The sequence below is a fragment of the Pseudophryne corroboree genome, chromosome 4, assembly GCF_028390025.1.
Source record: "Pseudophryne corroboree isolate aPseCor3 chromosome 4, aPseCor3.hap2, whole genome shotgun sequence".
In the NCBI taxonomy this organism is placed as follows: Eukaryota; Metazoa; Chordata; class Amphibia; order Anura; family Myobatrachidae; genus Pseudophryne; species Pseudophryne corroboree.
Genome location: NC_086447.1, coordinates 785,698,263 through 785,713,278, shown reverse-complemented (window position 1 = coordinate 785,713,278; position 15,016 = coordinate 785,698,263). Strand labels below are relative to the sequence as shown.

Genomic DNA, 15,016 nt, shown 5'->3' with positions numbered 1-15,016 from the left:
ACCATATGCAGCCTAGACTCAAATGTAATGCAAAGAGCATGTTATGACTGTCACAGACAAACACCCGCATCATCATTTACTAACCTTTCCTCAAAATCAATAATGTAGTCAGCGTCATTATAACAAGCCCATTCAACATTATTACCCACTTTATAATCATTAACTCATCCTCCACATTATTGATTAACCACCACATCAATTCATTAATTTTTAGTAACTCTCTGATTATCTCCCTCAGTCTTCAGCATAACACCACTTCGAGCAGTGGGCATAGCATTTATCCTGTGCAACCGTGAATCGGACTCTGTTAAGTGCATTCATTTTTGCACTGAGTGTCATCTGCAGATACAGACAATCCCCATTTTTCCTTCTCATTAGTGGATAGGAGAGCCAGCTTGAGGGCTGTAATCGTCACCCCACAGACCTGCTACAACCGCCGGGACCTGGGACCGTACGCATCCTGACTGTGGTGCAGTAAGTGCAGAGAGATGGAGGGTGCCTTTGACATCTACAAGAATCTTTTTACACATGTCCCCTAAACTACCCACCGTCCAAAACCCAACACTCAAAATCAGTGGAACTGGAAGCCAGCAGCTATAGTAAATACTTGCTTCTGACTGAAGTACTATAAGTTAGAAAGAGAATGGAGTGAGTGAGGTGCAGGGGTGAGAGATGTAAGGAGGAAGTGAGGGGTGCAGAGGGGAGGGACAGGGGAGCTGCTGATAATCAGTCTGACAAGGGATCGGCAAAGCTAATGATCCCTGTAGCACACTGCTTCTTAGTAACAGGCTGAAGTTTGCATGTGAATTAGTAGCAATTCGAAGGAGGGCTCATCACTCCTGCAGTCCTGATATAACAAAGCACTCACTGTCCAACACTAAATGTTGCTCCCAGCAGTACCCCATGTAGCCCAGCCCACATGTAGCTCCGCCCCACAGTTACATAGTGGGAGTATCCAGAAGTGGGAGGGCACAGCTGTCTGTGATCAGCAAGTTGCTTCATAGTGCAGCCAGTGCAACAGCCACTTCATTCTCTCACTGTCATCATTGTTATGTCCCCTGTGGTGAGCTGGGTGCATGGGTAAGGTGGGACCCCAGAGGTGCTGCTGGCCCCATAGCAACTGCATTCCCTGCACCCACTGCAGCTACTCCCTTGTATACAGGTATCTGGACTGCCTACTGCTCTAATGCAAAAAACTGAACATAGCTACTGCAGTACCACTCTTACCCATTGTGTGTTACTGCAGAGCCCTACCATTCTTCTTACTGAATTGATTCACTAAAATCACCACCACTCGGCTCCTTTTGTCATAGATTAATGTTTCATACCCCTAAACCTACCTTGACAAATGTTCAATAAAATTGTGAAAACCGCATCAAAATCCACCCACAAGTTCTTGACATTAGCCCAAACAGACAGACAGGTGCCTACCAGGGACTTTATTATATATATATATATATATATATATATATATTTAGAGAGAGAGAGAGAGAAGCATATATCTTAATAGGTTCAGTTGGTATTTCTGAAAGTATATTATATTAGGTATCCTCTTCCTATAAAATCCTTAGTTTATTCAATGCATGAGAACAAGAGACAACAGAACCTGCATTAATCACAGTTCCAATAAAAGTAGAAAGTAACAATAATAAATTGTCAGAGTTGATATCTTACACAGACACATAAGACCATAAATTGGGTAATGTGCTGATCATGTGTCCTTTAAACTAAAGCAGTAGCATATACATACAGATAATACCAGTTAGTAGTATCCATACACATCAGCTAGAAACAATTATGAAACTGTATCAAAAATCTGCATCTTTTCTAATAACAGTACGTAAACAGAGTTTATACTAGCAGGCTGTTACATTTGTACTGTAGTAACAAAGACAATAATTATACAGTGTCAACAATATACACCTTATACCATCCTTTTTAACAGCTTATAATTTATAAACAATTAAGTTAATTTGGAGATACAACGTAGGGAAAAGTCCTCCTGTTTCTGCTCCCCTATTGTGTGCCAAGGCAGTGAACAGGGGGTTGAGAGCAGATTTTTTTTCTTTTTTCTTTTTGATAATAGGTTTATTTTAGAAACAGTTTGGAATCAACTTGTACTCTTATCATATAAATAGATAAGAAACAAAACAATTCCAATAGAACCCCATAAAGAGTTCTGTCATATTTGTATATATTTTAAAGTCAATTTACAGGAACTCAAAATCTGAAACTCAGTTCTTGATAAAAACCTGCTAAACATTCTAGAACACAGTTACTGTACTCATCCCTCTACTTGTCATATTTTCTGGGTGATAACGAGACATAACTACTTGCTGTGGGCTAAACGTACACAAATGCATTCCCCTGTGTATAAAACCTATTAATCGGAATAAATTAAGTATTCAGCAGGCCTTGACTATTGCAGCCAAAATATAAGCTCTCTGTCTACTGAAAATACCTAAACAGCTCATTGCTGTACAGCTCACACTGTAGCGATATACTGTGAGTCTATTATACTGTAGCTATGCTATGCATATGCAAAAACTGCAAATCCTTTATGAATTTTGTAAGACAAGTAGTGAAGGACGATAATGATGGCTGAATGACAGTGGTTTGGCTAAAATAAACCACACTTCATTACACTGAGTGAGAGTGCTTGGACTAAAGCTGGGCATACATCATGCAATTATTGGGCCAATCCACTGCATATCAGTGTATCGGGCCAATAATGACACAGTGTATGGCCATGACTAATCAGTGATGTTCAGACAATTAGTCAGGAAAAATCTCCTACATGCTCTAATTATCCGATCATTGGTCGGCCACATTTAGCAGTGTATGTGGTGCTGTGGCCACCCGCCTGACATGTCCCCCCCCAGGGACGTTTTAAGAGAGGAGGAGGCCCGGGTGCAGCCTCCTCCATTCGGGCCCCCTCCTCTCTGCCGGCAGCGGGGAGAGTCTGAGCACTAAAGTGCTCAGACTCTAATGTGCATGTGCAGATCTCCGGGAAAATGGCGCGGCGGCCATTTTCCCTGAGATTTCTCTACTACGCATGTGCAGAACTCCGTGAAAATGGCCATTTTCAATGAGTTTTAACAACGCCGTGGACATTGCCGCAGGACTCCAGAGCGGTGAGTATTCAGGAAATGGGTGCAGCATGTGCGGTGGGGGCCCCCTCTGGACTCAGGGGCCCGTGTGCACCGTACACACTGCACCCATTATAGAAACGCCAGTGGTCCCCCATGTACACGGGGGAGAAAGAGGGATTTTTTTTTCATTCCAGGGGAGGAACCCAGATATACTGTAGTGTGGCCATACACGGAAATATCTGGGTGTAGTTCAATAGATCTACAGTAATAAGATAGGTCAATAGATCAACCCCCAAGGGTCAACAAAAGTGGTCATTTTGTATGTTTCACCATATCTGAACCAAATTAGTGGAAACATACCCTCACAGGCTTGCTTCGCTCACCACATTTCGGGCAAGGTGCCTCGCTCCACTGCTACTGCACTCAGCAAAGGTTACTATTCCCAATCATAGTCCACGTGGATGGTAATTGATGAATAAGTTGAAAAAATAAATAAACTTGTCGACCATATGTGTGTGACTACTTCCATGATGACCTATTGAGCCTGTCGACCTCTTGTACCTGTTAAACTTAAGCATCGTCTACCTTTTACCTGTTGGCCGTTTGACCCTGTTGACCTTTTTGGCATGTCGACCATTTGGGGTCGACCTGTGGACTGTCTATCTTTTTACTGGAGATCTATCAACCAGATATCAAAATATCCCACAGTGTATGGCCACGATATCTGCTGGTTTCAGGCTGTCAGACAATTTATCTGACAAAGTATGGCCAGTCTGAGACATGAGGAACAGAGGAGTTCCTATAAATCTCCCTACAGTATTTGTTACCAATGAGCCCTGCAATGTTAGCATGCAAATATATTTGCTGGAGTTGAGTACGATATCCTCACATCCCAAGCCTGCAGAAACCACATCCATGCGTGACCTGTCTACCCTTCATGTCTTTGCATTTAAGGAAAATATAAAATAGCATTCCCTCTTTGCCATAGTGAAACCATGAAAAATGTCCTGGTTCTTTTTTTTTCTCATGAAATTCATGAATACATACATGCGGTATTTATTTTTAGCACGTCTTATACAGTAAAAAAAAAAGAAAAAAAAAATATATATATATATATATATATATGTAAAGAAAGAGAATGAAATATTTGACATACTGTAGAAACTGTAGGTAGATCGATAGACAAATAAACAGACAGTAAGATAGATAGATAGATAGATAGATAGATAGATAGATAGATAGATAGATAGATAGATAGATAGATAGACAGACAGACAGGTAGATAGATAGATAGATAGATAGATAGATAGATAGATAGATAGATAGATAGATAGATAGATAGATAGATAGATAGATAGATAGATCGATTAGATCGATTGATAGATATGATTTATGGTGCCCATACACTTGTGCGATGCCCCGCGACGCAACATCGCGGGGCATCGCACCGGCAGTTCAGGTGCGATTTCATCGCACCTGAACTGCCAAAGTGATTACCATGCGATCATGCGATAGATCGCATGGTAGTCACGTGATGGGAACGTCACCGCTGAGTGGGAGCGGCCTCCGTCTGCTCCCGGCGGGTGCCCATCGCACATCACAGTGCGATATATAGCATGTGTTTTTAAAAACACATGCGATCGCACTGCGATTCGATAAACATTAAGTGCAGTACGTACTATCTTGAGATGCAAGATTCGACCGGCGTGCCCACGCATCGCGTCGAAAGGTACCTAAAATGTGCATACAATCCTTCGATTTCTCTCACAGATGCAGTCGAAATCGAAGGTTAGCACCGATTATCTCACAAGTGTACGAGCACCATTAGATTATAGACAGAGATATTTTTTAACACACTTTCCATTTAGGTGTTTCCTTTGTAAATAAGGGGATCAGTACGAAATCCCGCCGGAACAGGATCCCGGCGGTCAGAATACCGACACCGGAATCCCGATCAGCACAATCCCGACAGGGGGGCGAGCGCAACACAGCCCCTTGCGGGCTCGCTGTGGGCACGGTGCCTCGCTATGCTCGGCACACTAATTTATTCTCCCTCTATGGGTTTCGTGGACACCCACGGAGGGAGAATATGTCAGGATTGTGCCAGTCGGGATTCCGGTGTCGGTATTCCGACCGCCGGGATTCCGCCCGCGGGATGTTGATCACATCCCTAAATAAGTACTGTTACAGCAGTAAGACAAATTATTACTGCAACATGATCTGCTGCATACTAAGTAACTGTACGTTACAATTACACAAGTAACGCTGCAGGAGATTCCTGTACTTAAGTTGCATTGTCAATAAGTGAGAGTGTAACAATGTGCAGAGTGCAGTGTGCATACAGTAATGCTACGGACAACTTACATGATGAGGTTTCTGTAGCTGCCACACGAGCCAGGATCCCACCTCCCTCTCTCCTCCTACCAGCGCCCCCTCCCTCAGTGCTTCTCACATTGAGTAAAGTTCAGCAGACACAGGAGAACGGGCGGCAGAGCTGGAGCTCTCAGCACTCTCCCTCCCTCTCATCTTTCTACTCTTTTCTTTTCATTCGCTTCATTAACTGAAGTTTCTTTGAAGATATATAGTGGCGAGTTCTGATGAATTGTGTTTGCGGAAGACCCTTCAGAGTTGGGAAAGGTGTGGTGGATAGCAGAGGCTGCAGTTCAGGGACACATGCTGCCAGCAGAGGACCTTCAGAGTCAAGAATTCTATCCGAACTTTTCCTTGTTATTACATTCAGCTCTTCCTCTCTTCCTACTGACCATGCTGCACCCAGCACCCTGCAGTCTGGATCCCCCGGGGGAGAGGGTCTGGAAGGAGACTGCAGATGTGGACATTGTTAAAACTTTAAGGTGAAGACCTCCCAAAGCTTGTCCTGCACATCTAGGTGGTGGTGCTGAAGGACAGCGCCAACGGTTCGGCCATCGCAATGAACTTTTCGCGGGATTCCTTTATCCTTAATGTTGGGGGTGCCAGGTATTATTTCTCTGAGGATGTCATTAAGGATTTCCCCCTGCGCAGGGTGAGCAGGCTGCACAGCTGTTCCTCAGAGAAGGATGTCCTGGAGGTGTGTGATGATTACGACCAGGAGAGGAATGAGTATTTCTTTGACAGGCACTCTGAGGCTTTTGGTTTCATCATGATGTATGTCAAGTATGGCAAGCTGAGGTTCATGCCCCAGATGTGTGAGTTATCCTTCTACAATGAGATGATATACTGGGGGTTGGAGTGCTCCCAGCTGGAATACTGCTGCCAGAGGAGGCTGGATGACCGCATGTCAGACACCTATACCTACCTGTCTGATGAGAGCAAGCCTGATGAGAGCACCATCAAGGAGGATCTGCCTGCCCCTGGGGAGAAGAAGTGGCTGGAGCGCATGAGGATGACCTTTGAGGAGCCCACCTCATCCCTGGCAGCTCAGATTCTGGCAGTGGTGTCCATCCTCTTTGTCATTGTCTCCATGGTGCTCCTGTGTGCCAGCACCCTGCCAGACTGGAAGACAGCAGAGAATAGGAGCGTGGAGGAGCAAAGGTACACAGCAAGTCTATGGGAACCTTCGGGGTACGAGCAGCAATTCTCACTACTATCCATGTCCGTCTGTCTGAGGGGGTTGGGGGGATTCTAGTATTGCAGTGTAATCTCACAGTGGGGTCTGTTCTATTGTGAACTGGAACGTCCCCAGCAGTTCTATAGTTAACAGAATGACACTACCCAGATAGGAAACTAACTGTGAGCAAAAACTTATCTGAGTATTAAACATCCTCAGTTCTGTCTGCAGAGCTGTGGGATTAGCTCGCATATAAACACTTGTAAAGTAATCCTCATAGACCTCATTATCAAACCTCTACCTCTAAACATGTGAGTGTGTTTACCAGGCACTTAGACACAAAATATTAACCTTTTCTGCATCTTACTCTATATATTGTTTAGAATACGGATGTGCGATTCGAAAAACCACCCGAATGTTGCGGATCTGATCCGAATTGAGTCCCGATTCAGATCTTCCAGCGGTTCGGAATTTGGATTTTGAATCCAAATGCTATGTTTTAGATTGCAATAATGATATGTTTTAACTATTTTTATAAATTTTCAAGAAATCTAAAACCTAAGATTTGGATTTTAAGAGGCCTATTTATTAACGTTATTTTTTTTTTTAAATGAGAAAAGGGGTGTTTGTCACACCCTACTCACATTATTTTAGTATCACTGAAATGTATTAAAGGGCTTTCCAAACCCTTTAATTGTAATTTTTTTTTTCGTAAATCCATATCGCATTCCCCATACTTATAATGGGAATTCCGATATGGCTGAATTTACTAAAAAAAAAAAAGTTAAAAAACACAGCAGTGTGTCCTGTGATATTAACGCCAGCTCAGGCTGGCGAAATCACAGGGCAGCACTGTGAGATCCCTCCTTCAGCCCTGCTGAGAAAGCTGTGCAGGGACCGGCCAGTGTGATCAGCTATGTGTGTCAACTGATCACTGATTAAAAAAAAAAAAAACAAGTAAAAAAAAAACCAAGAAAAAACGTACTTACTAGTCTAGGGAGCCGGTGATCGATGCTCCGGTGCGGGCTACCGGGCGCCGGGTCCTCCATATACTGCGCTCTGACCCTGGTGCAGAAAAGTGATACTGCAAAACAGCAGCTCACTTTACAGTACCGGGGGTCACAGCAGAGCATGGTATCCGGCACCCGGCAGCCCTGGCTACCTGGACTGGTAAGTATATATACCATGAAGGGGGAGGTCCGCAAAGCGGGGGGGGGGGGGTAGTTACAACAGTGGAATCGACCCAGCGGCAGTGGTAGCGGCGATATCAGCGGTAGCGGTGCATGCGCATCAGGAGATCGTGGTATTTTTTACGAAAAATACCCCGACGATGCTGCGGATTGTCATTGCAAGCTCTGTCCCTACATGCGATAATGGATACATCCGTGCGATGTAATCAATTATCGCAGTGCAGATTCGGGCGATTTTATCACACCACATCCGCATCCCGTGATGCGGATGGTGTTAAATAGGCCCATAAGTCTGAATTCTGAACAGAAACACCTGAGGGTGGTTTTGCAAAACCAAAACTGAAATCAAAACACGACAATGAAATTAGAACTACAGTACATCGCGAAACTGAGAACAGCTCTAAAATATATCTATATATAACTATAGCTATCTATCTATCTATCTATCTATCTATCTATCTATCTATCTATCTATCTATCTATCTATCTATCTATCCATCTATTAGTGTAATCGTATAAGTTACTAAGTTTATTAACAATAATAATGAATAATGACAACAATTAGGCTGGGGAATCTGTTGATCTGTCGGAGCTACCCCTGGAGACCAGTTTGAAAATACACGCTTGTTAAAAATATTCTATGGTGATGTAATGGGGAATACATACATTAGTTGTACATAACAAGGTTGATGTTAGTGACGGATGGAGAGTGCCCAGTGGCAGAGTGTGTGGTCTGATGGTGGGGGCTGTCACAAGGAATAGGGCAGCGGTCATTTTCCCAGAGGTTCTTCAGTAATTACTGTAATTTGATCAGTGCGGTATTTCCAACTGTCAGAGAATTTATTTACTATGCAAAAGATAAGATTAGGAATGTTCTGATGTCCTCTGCACAAGGTGGGTACTACAGTACCTGGAATGTGAGCAATTCTGGTTAATAATCTCTTTGAGAAATACTAAAATTGCCCCCAAAAAATGTATTCCAAAAAAAATTATGTTTGTATGTATTTTTTCGACAGTAAAGATATTATTATGGGCTAGAAACCATAGTTAAAGGTAATTATAAAAAATCTGTTGGGGTGGGGGGGTGGGGGGCACAGGATGGGGGGCACCGTTTGTAAGATATATGTTTTATTTTAAAATCGTAGATAGAAAAACATTTTTAATAAAAAGTACTCAAGTTCGTGAAGGATAAAATCACTGGGTGCCCATACCTCTCCTCTGTTATTGTACATACAGTACCTGGAAAATGTAATTATCCAGTCGTTCAAACCAGAAAGATTTAGAGCACTATCATAAAGTTTGCGACAGACTCACGCCTTTCCCCATCGTATACAGTGTACAGTACTTTACAGTCAAGGATAATTATGTTTTCAAAAGAAGACAAACTGCGACTTAGGAACATGCTGACAGATTTTTATACTGGAGGGTAAAATAAATGTTTCCGAGTTCTCATTAAGAGTGTTCAAACAAGTGCTGAAAGAGTTAAATAAAGAACATTTTCATCAAAATCACTAAGCTGTCATTGGAAAGCTGTATGCCAAGAGTGGTGAAGCACTAACATTGTTTTTTAGAAAGGAAATTTGTAATTCAGTTCAGTCATATCCACTGATTTCAGGGGTACTGCAAATAACATCGTCAATTGATCCGAAATGCACATCTCTAAATCACTATTGGAAAGTTTGGTTTAGAAGAGGTTCTTAGGGTAAAATGTAATAGCCTGCATTTGCAGGAGCAAGTGTGATTCCAGCAAGATACATGAGTCTCTAGATCAGAGCTGGCCAAACCAGTCCTCGAGATCTACCAACAGTTCACATTTTCCAGATCACCTAGATGGTGCACAGGTGTAGTCATTACTAATTAAGATGTGCTGCCTTCATTCCTAACTGACAATTCTACAGATCTCCAGGAGGCCTGGAAAACATGAACTGTTGGTAGATCTCGAGGACCGGTTTGGCCAGCCCTGCTCTAGATTTATAGGAGCTATGACTTTAAGGGCAAAACCAGTTTTGTTTTTGGCTTTAAAATAATTGCTGCTTTAAATCTATTAACTATCACATTGGAATCTCACCAGCTCCCTCAGCAAATCACAGACTATTACATTTGGCTCTTAGTATAAAATAAACTTCAAGAGCACAGCTCTCAGTAATTTCACGTCAGTAGTATAATAGTCGTAGAAAATAATACTTATAACCACTGTAAGTCTAAAGTGGCTGATGCATAGCTAAGTGCAAGTCAGCTGCAACCGCGCTAGTTTTGCGCACATTAAAATAAATGCATATATTCACCTGTAGGGAGTGGTACACATCTATTTGCCTGCACCGCGCCTATTCGTATGATTGGTTTCATAGCGTCCGCACCTGCACCAGCCCAATACCCGATGCAAAAGGCCAGTGTCTGAACAATTCTGCATGAGTATGGTATTGGAGGTCGACCACACTTAGGTCGACAGTGTCTATGTCGACCACTATTGGTCGACAGTAACTAGGTCGACAGGGATTCTAGGTCGACATGGTCTAGGTCGGCAGGTCAAAAGGTCGACATGAGCTATTTAATCTTTTGTGGTGTCGTTTTCGCTATACAGTGACCGGGTACCCCAATTAGTGCTCTGTGCCCCCTCACTTAGGGCAAGGTGCCTCGCTCCGCTACCGCTGTGGTCGGCACAGGTTACTATTCCCAATTGTGGTCCACGTGGTTCGTGAAGTATGAAATAGTTAAAAAAAAAGAAAAAATTTGAAAAACTCATGTCGACCTTTAGACCTGTTGACCTAGAACATGTCAACCTAGAGACCCTGTCGACCTATAAACCCTGTTGACCTAGTTACTGTCGACCAACAGTGGTCGACCTAGACACTGTCGACCTAAGTCTTGTCGACCTAGAGACTGGATACCATTCTGCATAGTCTGCAATTTCATCAGCACACCCCTCCCCCACCCCCCAGTCCACCCTCCCTAAGGCTAACCTAAGCATGAATGCCTCTTTACCATGCACTTTCATCTGCAAGTGGAAATGAGACTGAGATTTGCACGGCTGTGTATTGTCTGTAGATGTGTACACTCAGCTATGGAGCATGACAAGGCAAAAACATGCTACATACGCCTGCAGAACTGACTTGTGTTCAACACCTCAGCAGCCCTCATATCTCACTAATACCCCTTTCACATCGCACAAATAACCCGGCATCGACATGGCATATTGCCATGTCGACACAGGTCAGTGTGCGGTGTGAAAGCACTTTGCACGAATTAGCGGGTCGCCTGACCCGGTAATTCAACCCGGTATGTAAGAAGGGTTATTCCCCGGTTAAATTCCGGGTCAGGCGCAGTGTGAATGGGAGCCGTGTCGCATCGATACACATGCATACACACTATGCATACACAGCATAGGGAGTAGCGGCGCAGGAGATGAGCTTATCACCCAGCGCCGCCTCCACCCCCACCCCTGCTGCTGCTGCTGCCCCCCCCCCCCCCCTTCCCGCTTCTATGGCAACTGACCCGGTATATTGCCAGGTTGGAAAGCCAGCAAAGCAGAGCAAATGCCGGATCCCACCCGGTAAGGACACGTTTCTCTTCCCGGGTGGGATCCGGCATTTGCGATCTGAAAGCAGTATAACTGGAAAGAGCTGTAAACATCTTAGTGATATTTGGTGGACCCCTTTCTTTGAAAGTAAAGCGTTCATAACCATAACCAGAAATAACGACACTGAGACTTGAATTTGGCAGAAAATTGCTAGCTATTTATTTGTCCCTAACCATTGGGAAACCTGTAATAAAGAGATTAATTTAATATGCCGCTCCAGCTGGCATATGGTGGCGGCCCAAAAGAACGGCTCACTTAATCTAAATTAAACTTAAATAACTCAACCCTATAAATTTACTAAAAGCTTACCATAAACCGGTAATAGGTGACAACTCAACCCCCAAAGTGACTACCCACCGCTCCTGGGTGCCCTGCCGCTGCCTTCCCGGACGGGTGGTCAAGCGGCCATAAGTCGATGGAGGTGAGTGCACCTAAACCACAACCAACTGTAAAACACTACAGTTTTCTCTACCATACGAAACTGCCGTTCTTTTCCGCCAATAAATAGCCAACGAAAACAGCCAACAACTTAGAGCCAAAGCACCACGTGCCACAATTTCCAACTACCAGGGCGGGAGGGTGGGAAACCAAATCACCAAGAGGCTTAAAATGGCTTCGCCCTCCCTATATATATCAAGCCCTCCCCTTAAAGAAGGCTGTACTTTCCTTACAGCTAGGTCCACCCCTCCCCAGATGTTTAACTCTTTTCTCTCCTATGCAGTCAATACTCTCTTCTTATTTGAAAAACAGCACAAACTGCATCTGCATTAGTTATTGTGTGGATGCTGAATGGTTTAGTTTCTGTCTGTCATGATTCATAAATACATTATCACTCTTAGCATTTCCACATTGATTTGCATGGGGGAGAAATTCCAATCTGAGAAGCATGCATTGTAAAATGTGTTATCTACATGTACCTGTACACAGACAGAGCCACAGGCACTACCGACCCGCATTGTGGCCCTAATTCAGGGTTGATCGCAAAAGCAAAATCTCTCTCTTATGGGCAATACCATGTGCAGTGCAGGTGGGGCAGATATAACATGTGCAGAGAGAGTAAAGGTGTGTACACACGGTGAGATTCGGGCTATGCCCAGTTCTCACTATGCGATAGGGACTGTGGTCGGTATCGCAAGCATAGATGACTGTGCTTGCGATACTGGCTCTGCCCGATTTTGGCTAACTGTTAATTTTGACTATACTTTTATACGGTTCCGGTATGAATGGGCGACCATGTTATGGTCGACAGTCATTAGGTCGACAACTATTGGTCGACATTGACATGGTCGACATGGACACATGGTCGACACATGAAAATGGTCGACACATGAAAGGTCGACACATGAAAAGGTCGACATGGGTTTTTTAACTTTTTTTGGTGTCGTTTTTTGCGTAAAGTGACTGGGAACCCCAATTAGTGCACCGCGTCCCCTCGCATGGCTCGCTTCGCTCGCCATGCTTCGGGCATGGTGCCTTCGCTCCGCTACCGCTTCGCTCAGCACAGATTACCGCTCCAATCGTAGTCCACGTGGATCGTAAAGTATGGAAAAGTTCCCCAAAAGAAAAAAAAGTTAAAAAACTCATGTCGACCTTTTCATGTGTGGACCTTTCATGTGTCGACAATTGTCATGTGTCGACCATGTGTCCATGTCGACCATGTCAATGTCGACCAATAGTGGTCGACCTAATGACTGTCGACCATAACATGGTCGACCATGTGAACGGATACCCTTTTATACTAGATAGTCAAAATTGACTTGCCTGCACAGTTTATCTAGGCTTGCGATACCGACCTCGCCGGACCGCGCATCGGTATCGCATCGTGATCGCAATGTGACTTTCACCTTGCGATCTGCACTAACTTTCCTTGCGATTTTGACTATATAGTCCAAATCGCAAGAAAATATCTCACCGTGTGTACACGCCTTTACATTTGGGTGGGTTATTTTGTTTCTGTGCAGGGTTAATACTGGCTGCTCAATTTCTACACTGCAATTTAGATTTCAGTTTGAACACAGCCCACCCAAATCTAACTCTCTCTGCACATGTTATATCTGCCCCACCTGCAGTGCACATGGTTTTGCCTATTAGAGAAATATTTTGCGATCAACCCTGTATTAGACCCTGTGTCCTCTGATTTGCCAGCAACAGCTGTACTACAAGTGAGTGTAGATTTTCAGTTTTTTTCTTATGGGAGAGCTGCTACACTTGCTGGTGTCTGGTTTGTGTACATTTTTAAAGTAGATTAATATTCCTGCTGCAGCTGTACATACCAGCCATGGTTGTAAAGCAGACAGAGAGAGATTTCCCTGTGCCACTGGTACACTTCTTAAAGTCACCTACACATCATAGCCTATCCGTTTGTTAGGTGTTAGTGATATTACTGCAGTAATCTTTGCCCTACTTCCTTATAGGCTACATTCTTCCGATGACTGCTCAGTCAGCTCAGAAAATACTTCTTTCAGGCCTGTGTGCCAGGTTGTATCTTGCAGTCACCAGTGTTGTGTGTTTACTGATCACTGACCAGAGACCCTTTGTCTGCTCTTCTAAGCATGCATGGGGGATGGGGGCCAGTGCATGTGCAGTAGAGTTGTTTGATATTTTATTTGCAATTTGATGTGTATTCTAATTCTTAAAATGATCACAGTGATGCTGTAATCCCAAATAATCATTCCATTCTCAGGCAACATCCCCTGTATATGCCAGTAAAGGCAAAATGGGCAATCTTTAGCAGATAAAGTAACTTCATCGAGTCCCACTCACTGCCAGGTACCAGATCAGCCGCATGGGCTGCCATTGCAGTAGTTGCACCCCTGTCTAGGTGTTGGTCAGTGACAGACAATATTGTACTCATGGTGATCTGGTTTCCTATCAACCTCCTAGCTGGGAATAGGCAATGGAGGGACTGGGTACTAACATGTGCTAGGGATCTTACATACCCTCCAACTGTACCTTTTTAATAGGTACAGTACCTTTTTTTCATGGTCTGTACCGATTTTTGGCTCTCCAAACTTCCATTGAAAGTATAGGAAAAGGGGCGTGGCCACGCCCCCTTTACCCGCGACCACGCCCCTTTTCCGGATTTGTACCGATTTTTCTGTGTAAAATGTTGGAGGGTATGATCTTAGTTTATGGGTCTAGTAGGGTATGCCGGCGGCCGGGCTCCCGGCCACCTGCATACCGGCGCCGGAATCCTGACCGTCGGCATACCGACAGCTGGGCGAGCGCAAATGAGCCCCTTGCGGGCTCGCTGGGCTCGCCACGCTGCGGGCACGGTGGCTCTCAACGCACGCCACGCTATCTATTCTCTCTGCAGGGGGGTCGTGGACCCCCAAGAGGGAGAAAAGATGTCGGTATGCCGGCAGTCGGGATTCTGGCGCCGGTATGCTGGTTGTCGGGAGCCCGACCGCCGGCATACCGACAGCTGGGCGAGCGCAAATGAGCGGGGAGCTCGGCCGCCGGCAAACAGAAGACCACCCTTAGTTTATACCTTGATTGAAGAAAAAGTAAAGTGTGGTATTTTAACTTTCCAAAGGAACAATTAAATAAACCAAAGTGTCTGCTACATATGTGGGAAAAATATAAACAAACATAAAACTGGCATTTAGAA

General features: G+C 44.3%; 1 protein-coding gene across 3 annotated transcripts in view; it reads left to right on the top strand.

Annotated features, from left to right (window-relative positions):
• Positions 1 to 15,016, top strand: part of KCNG3 (potassium voltage-gated channel modifier subfamily G member 3) — an 80,916-nt gene that overhangs the window by 37,421 nt on the left and 28,479 nt on the right. Inside the window, exon 1 of one of the 3 annotated variants that reach the window (XM_063918327.1) lies at positions 5,558 to 6,623. The exons of 1 other annotated variant lie outside the window; for it this stretch is intronic. In XM_063918327.1, the coding sequence (XP_063774397.1) occupies positions 6,022 to 6,623 (602 nt within the window). In that variant the 5' untranslated portion in view covers positions 5,558 to 6,021. Of the gene's footprint in view, positions 1 to 5,557; positions 6,654 to 15,016 lie in introns of those variants that run through there. One more of the 3 variants, XM_063918326.1, reaches the window with a different exon arrangement.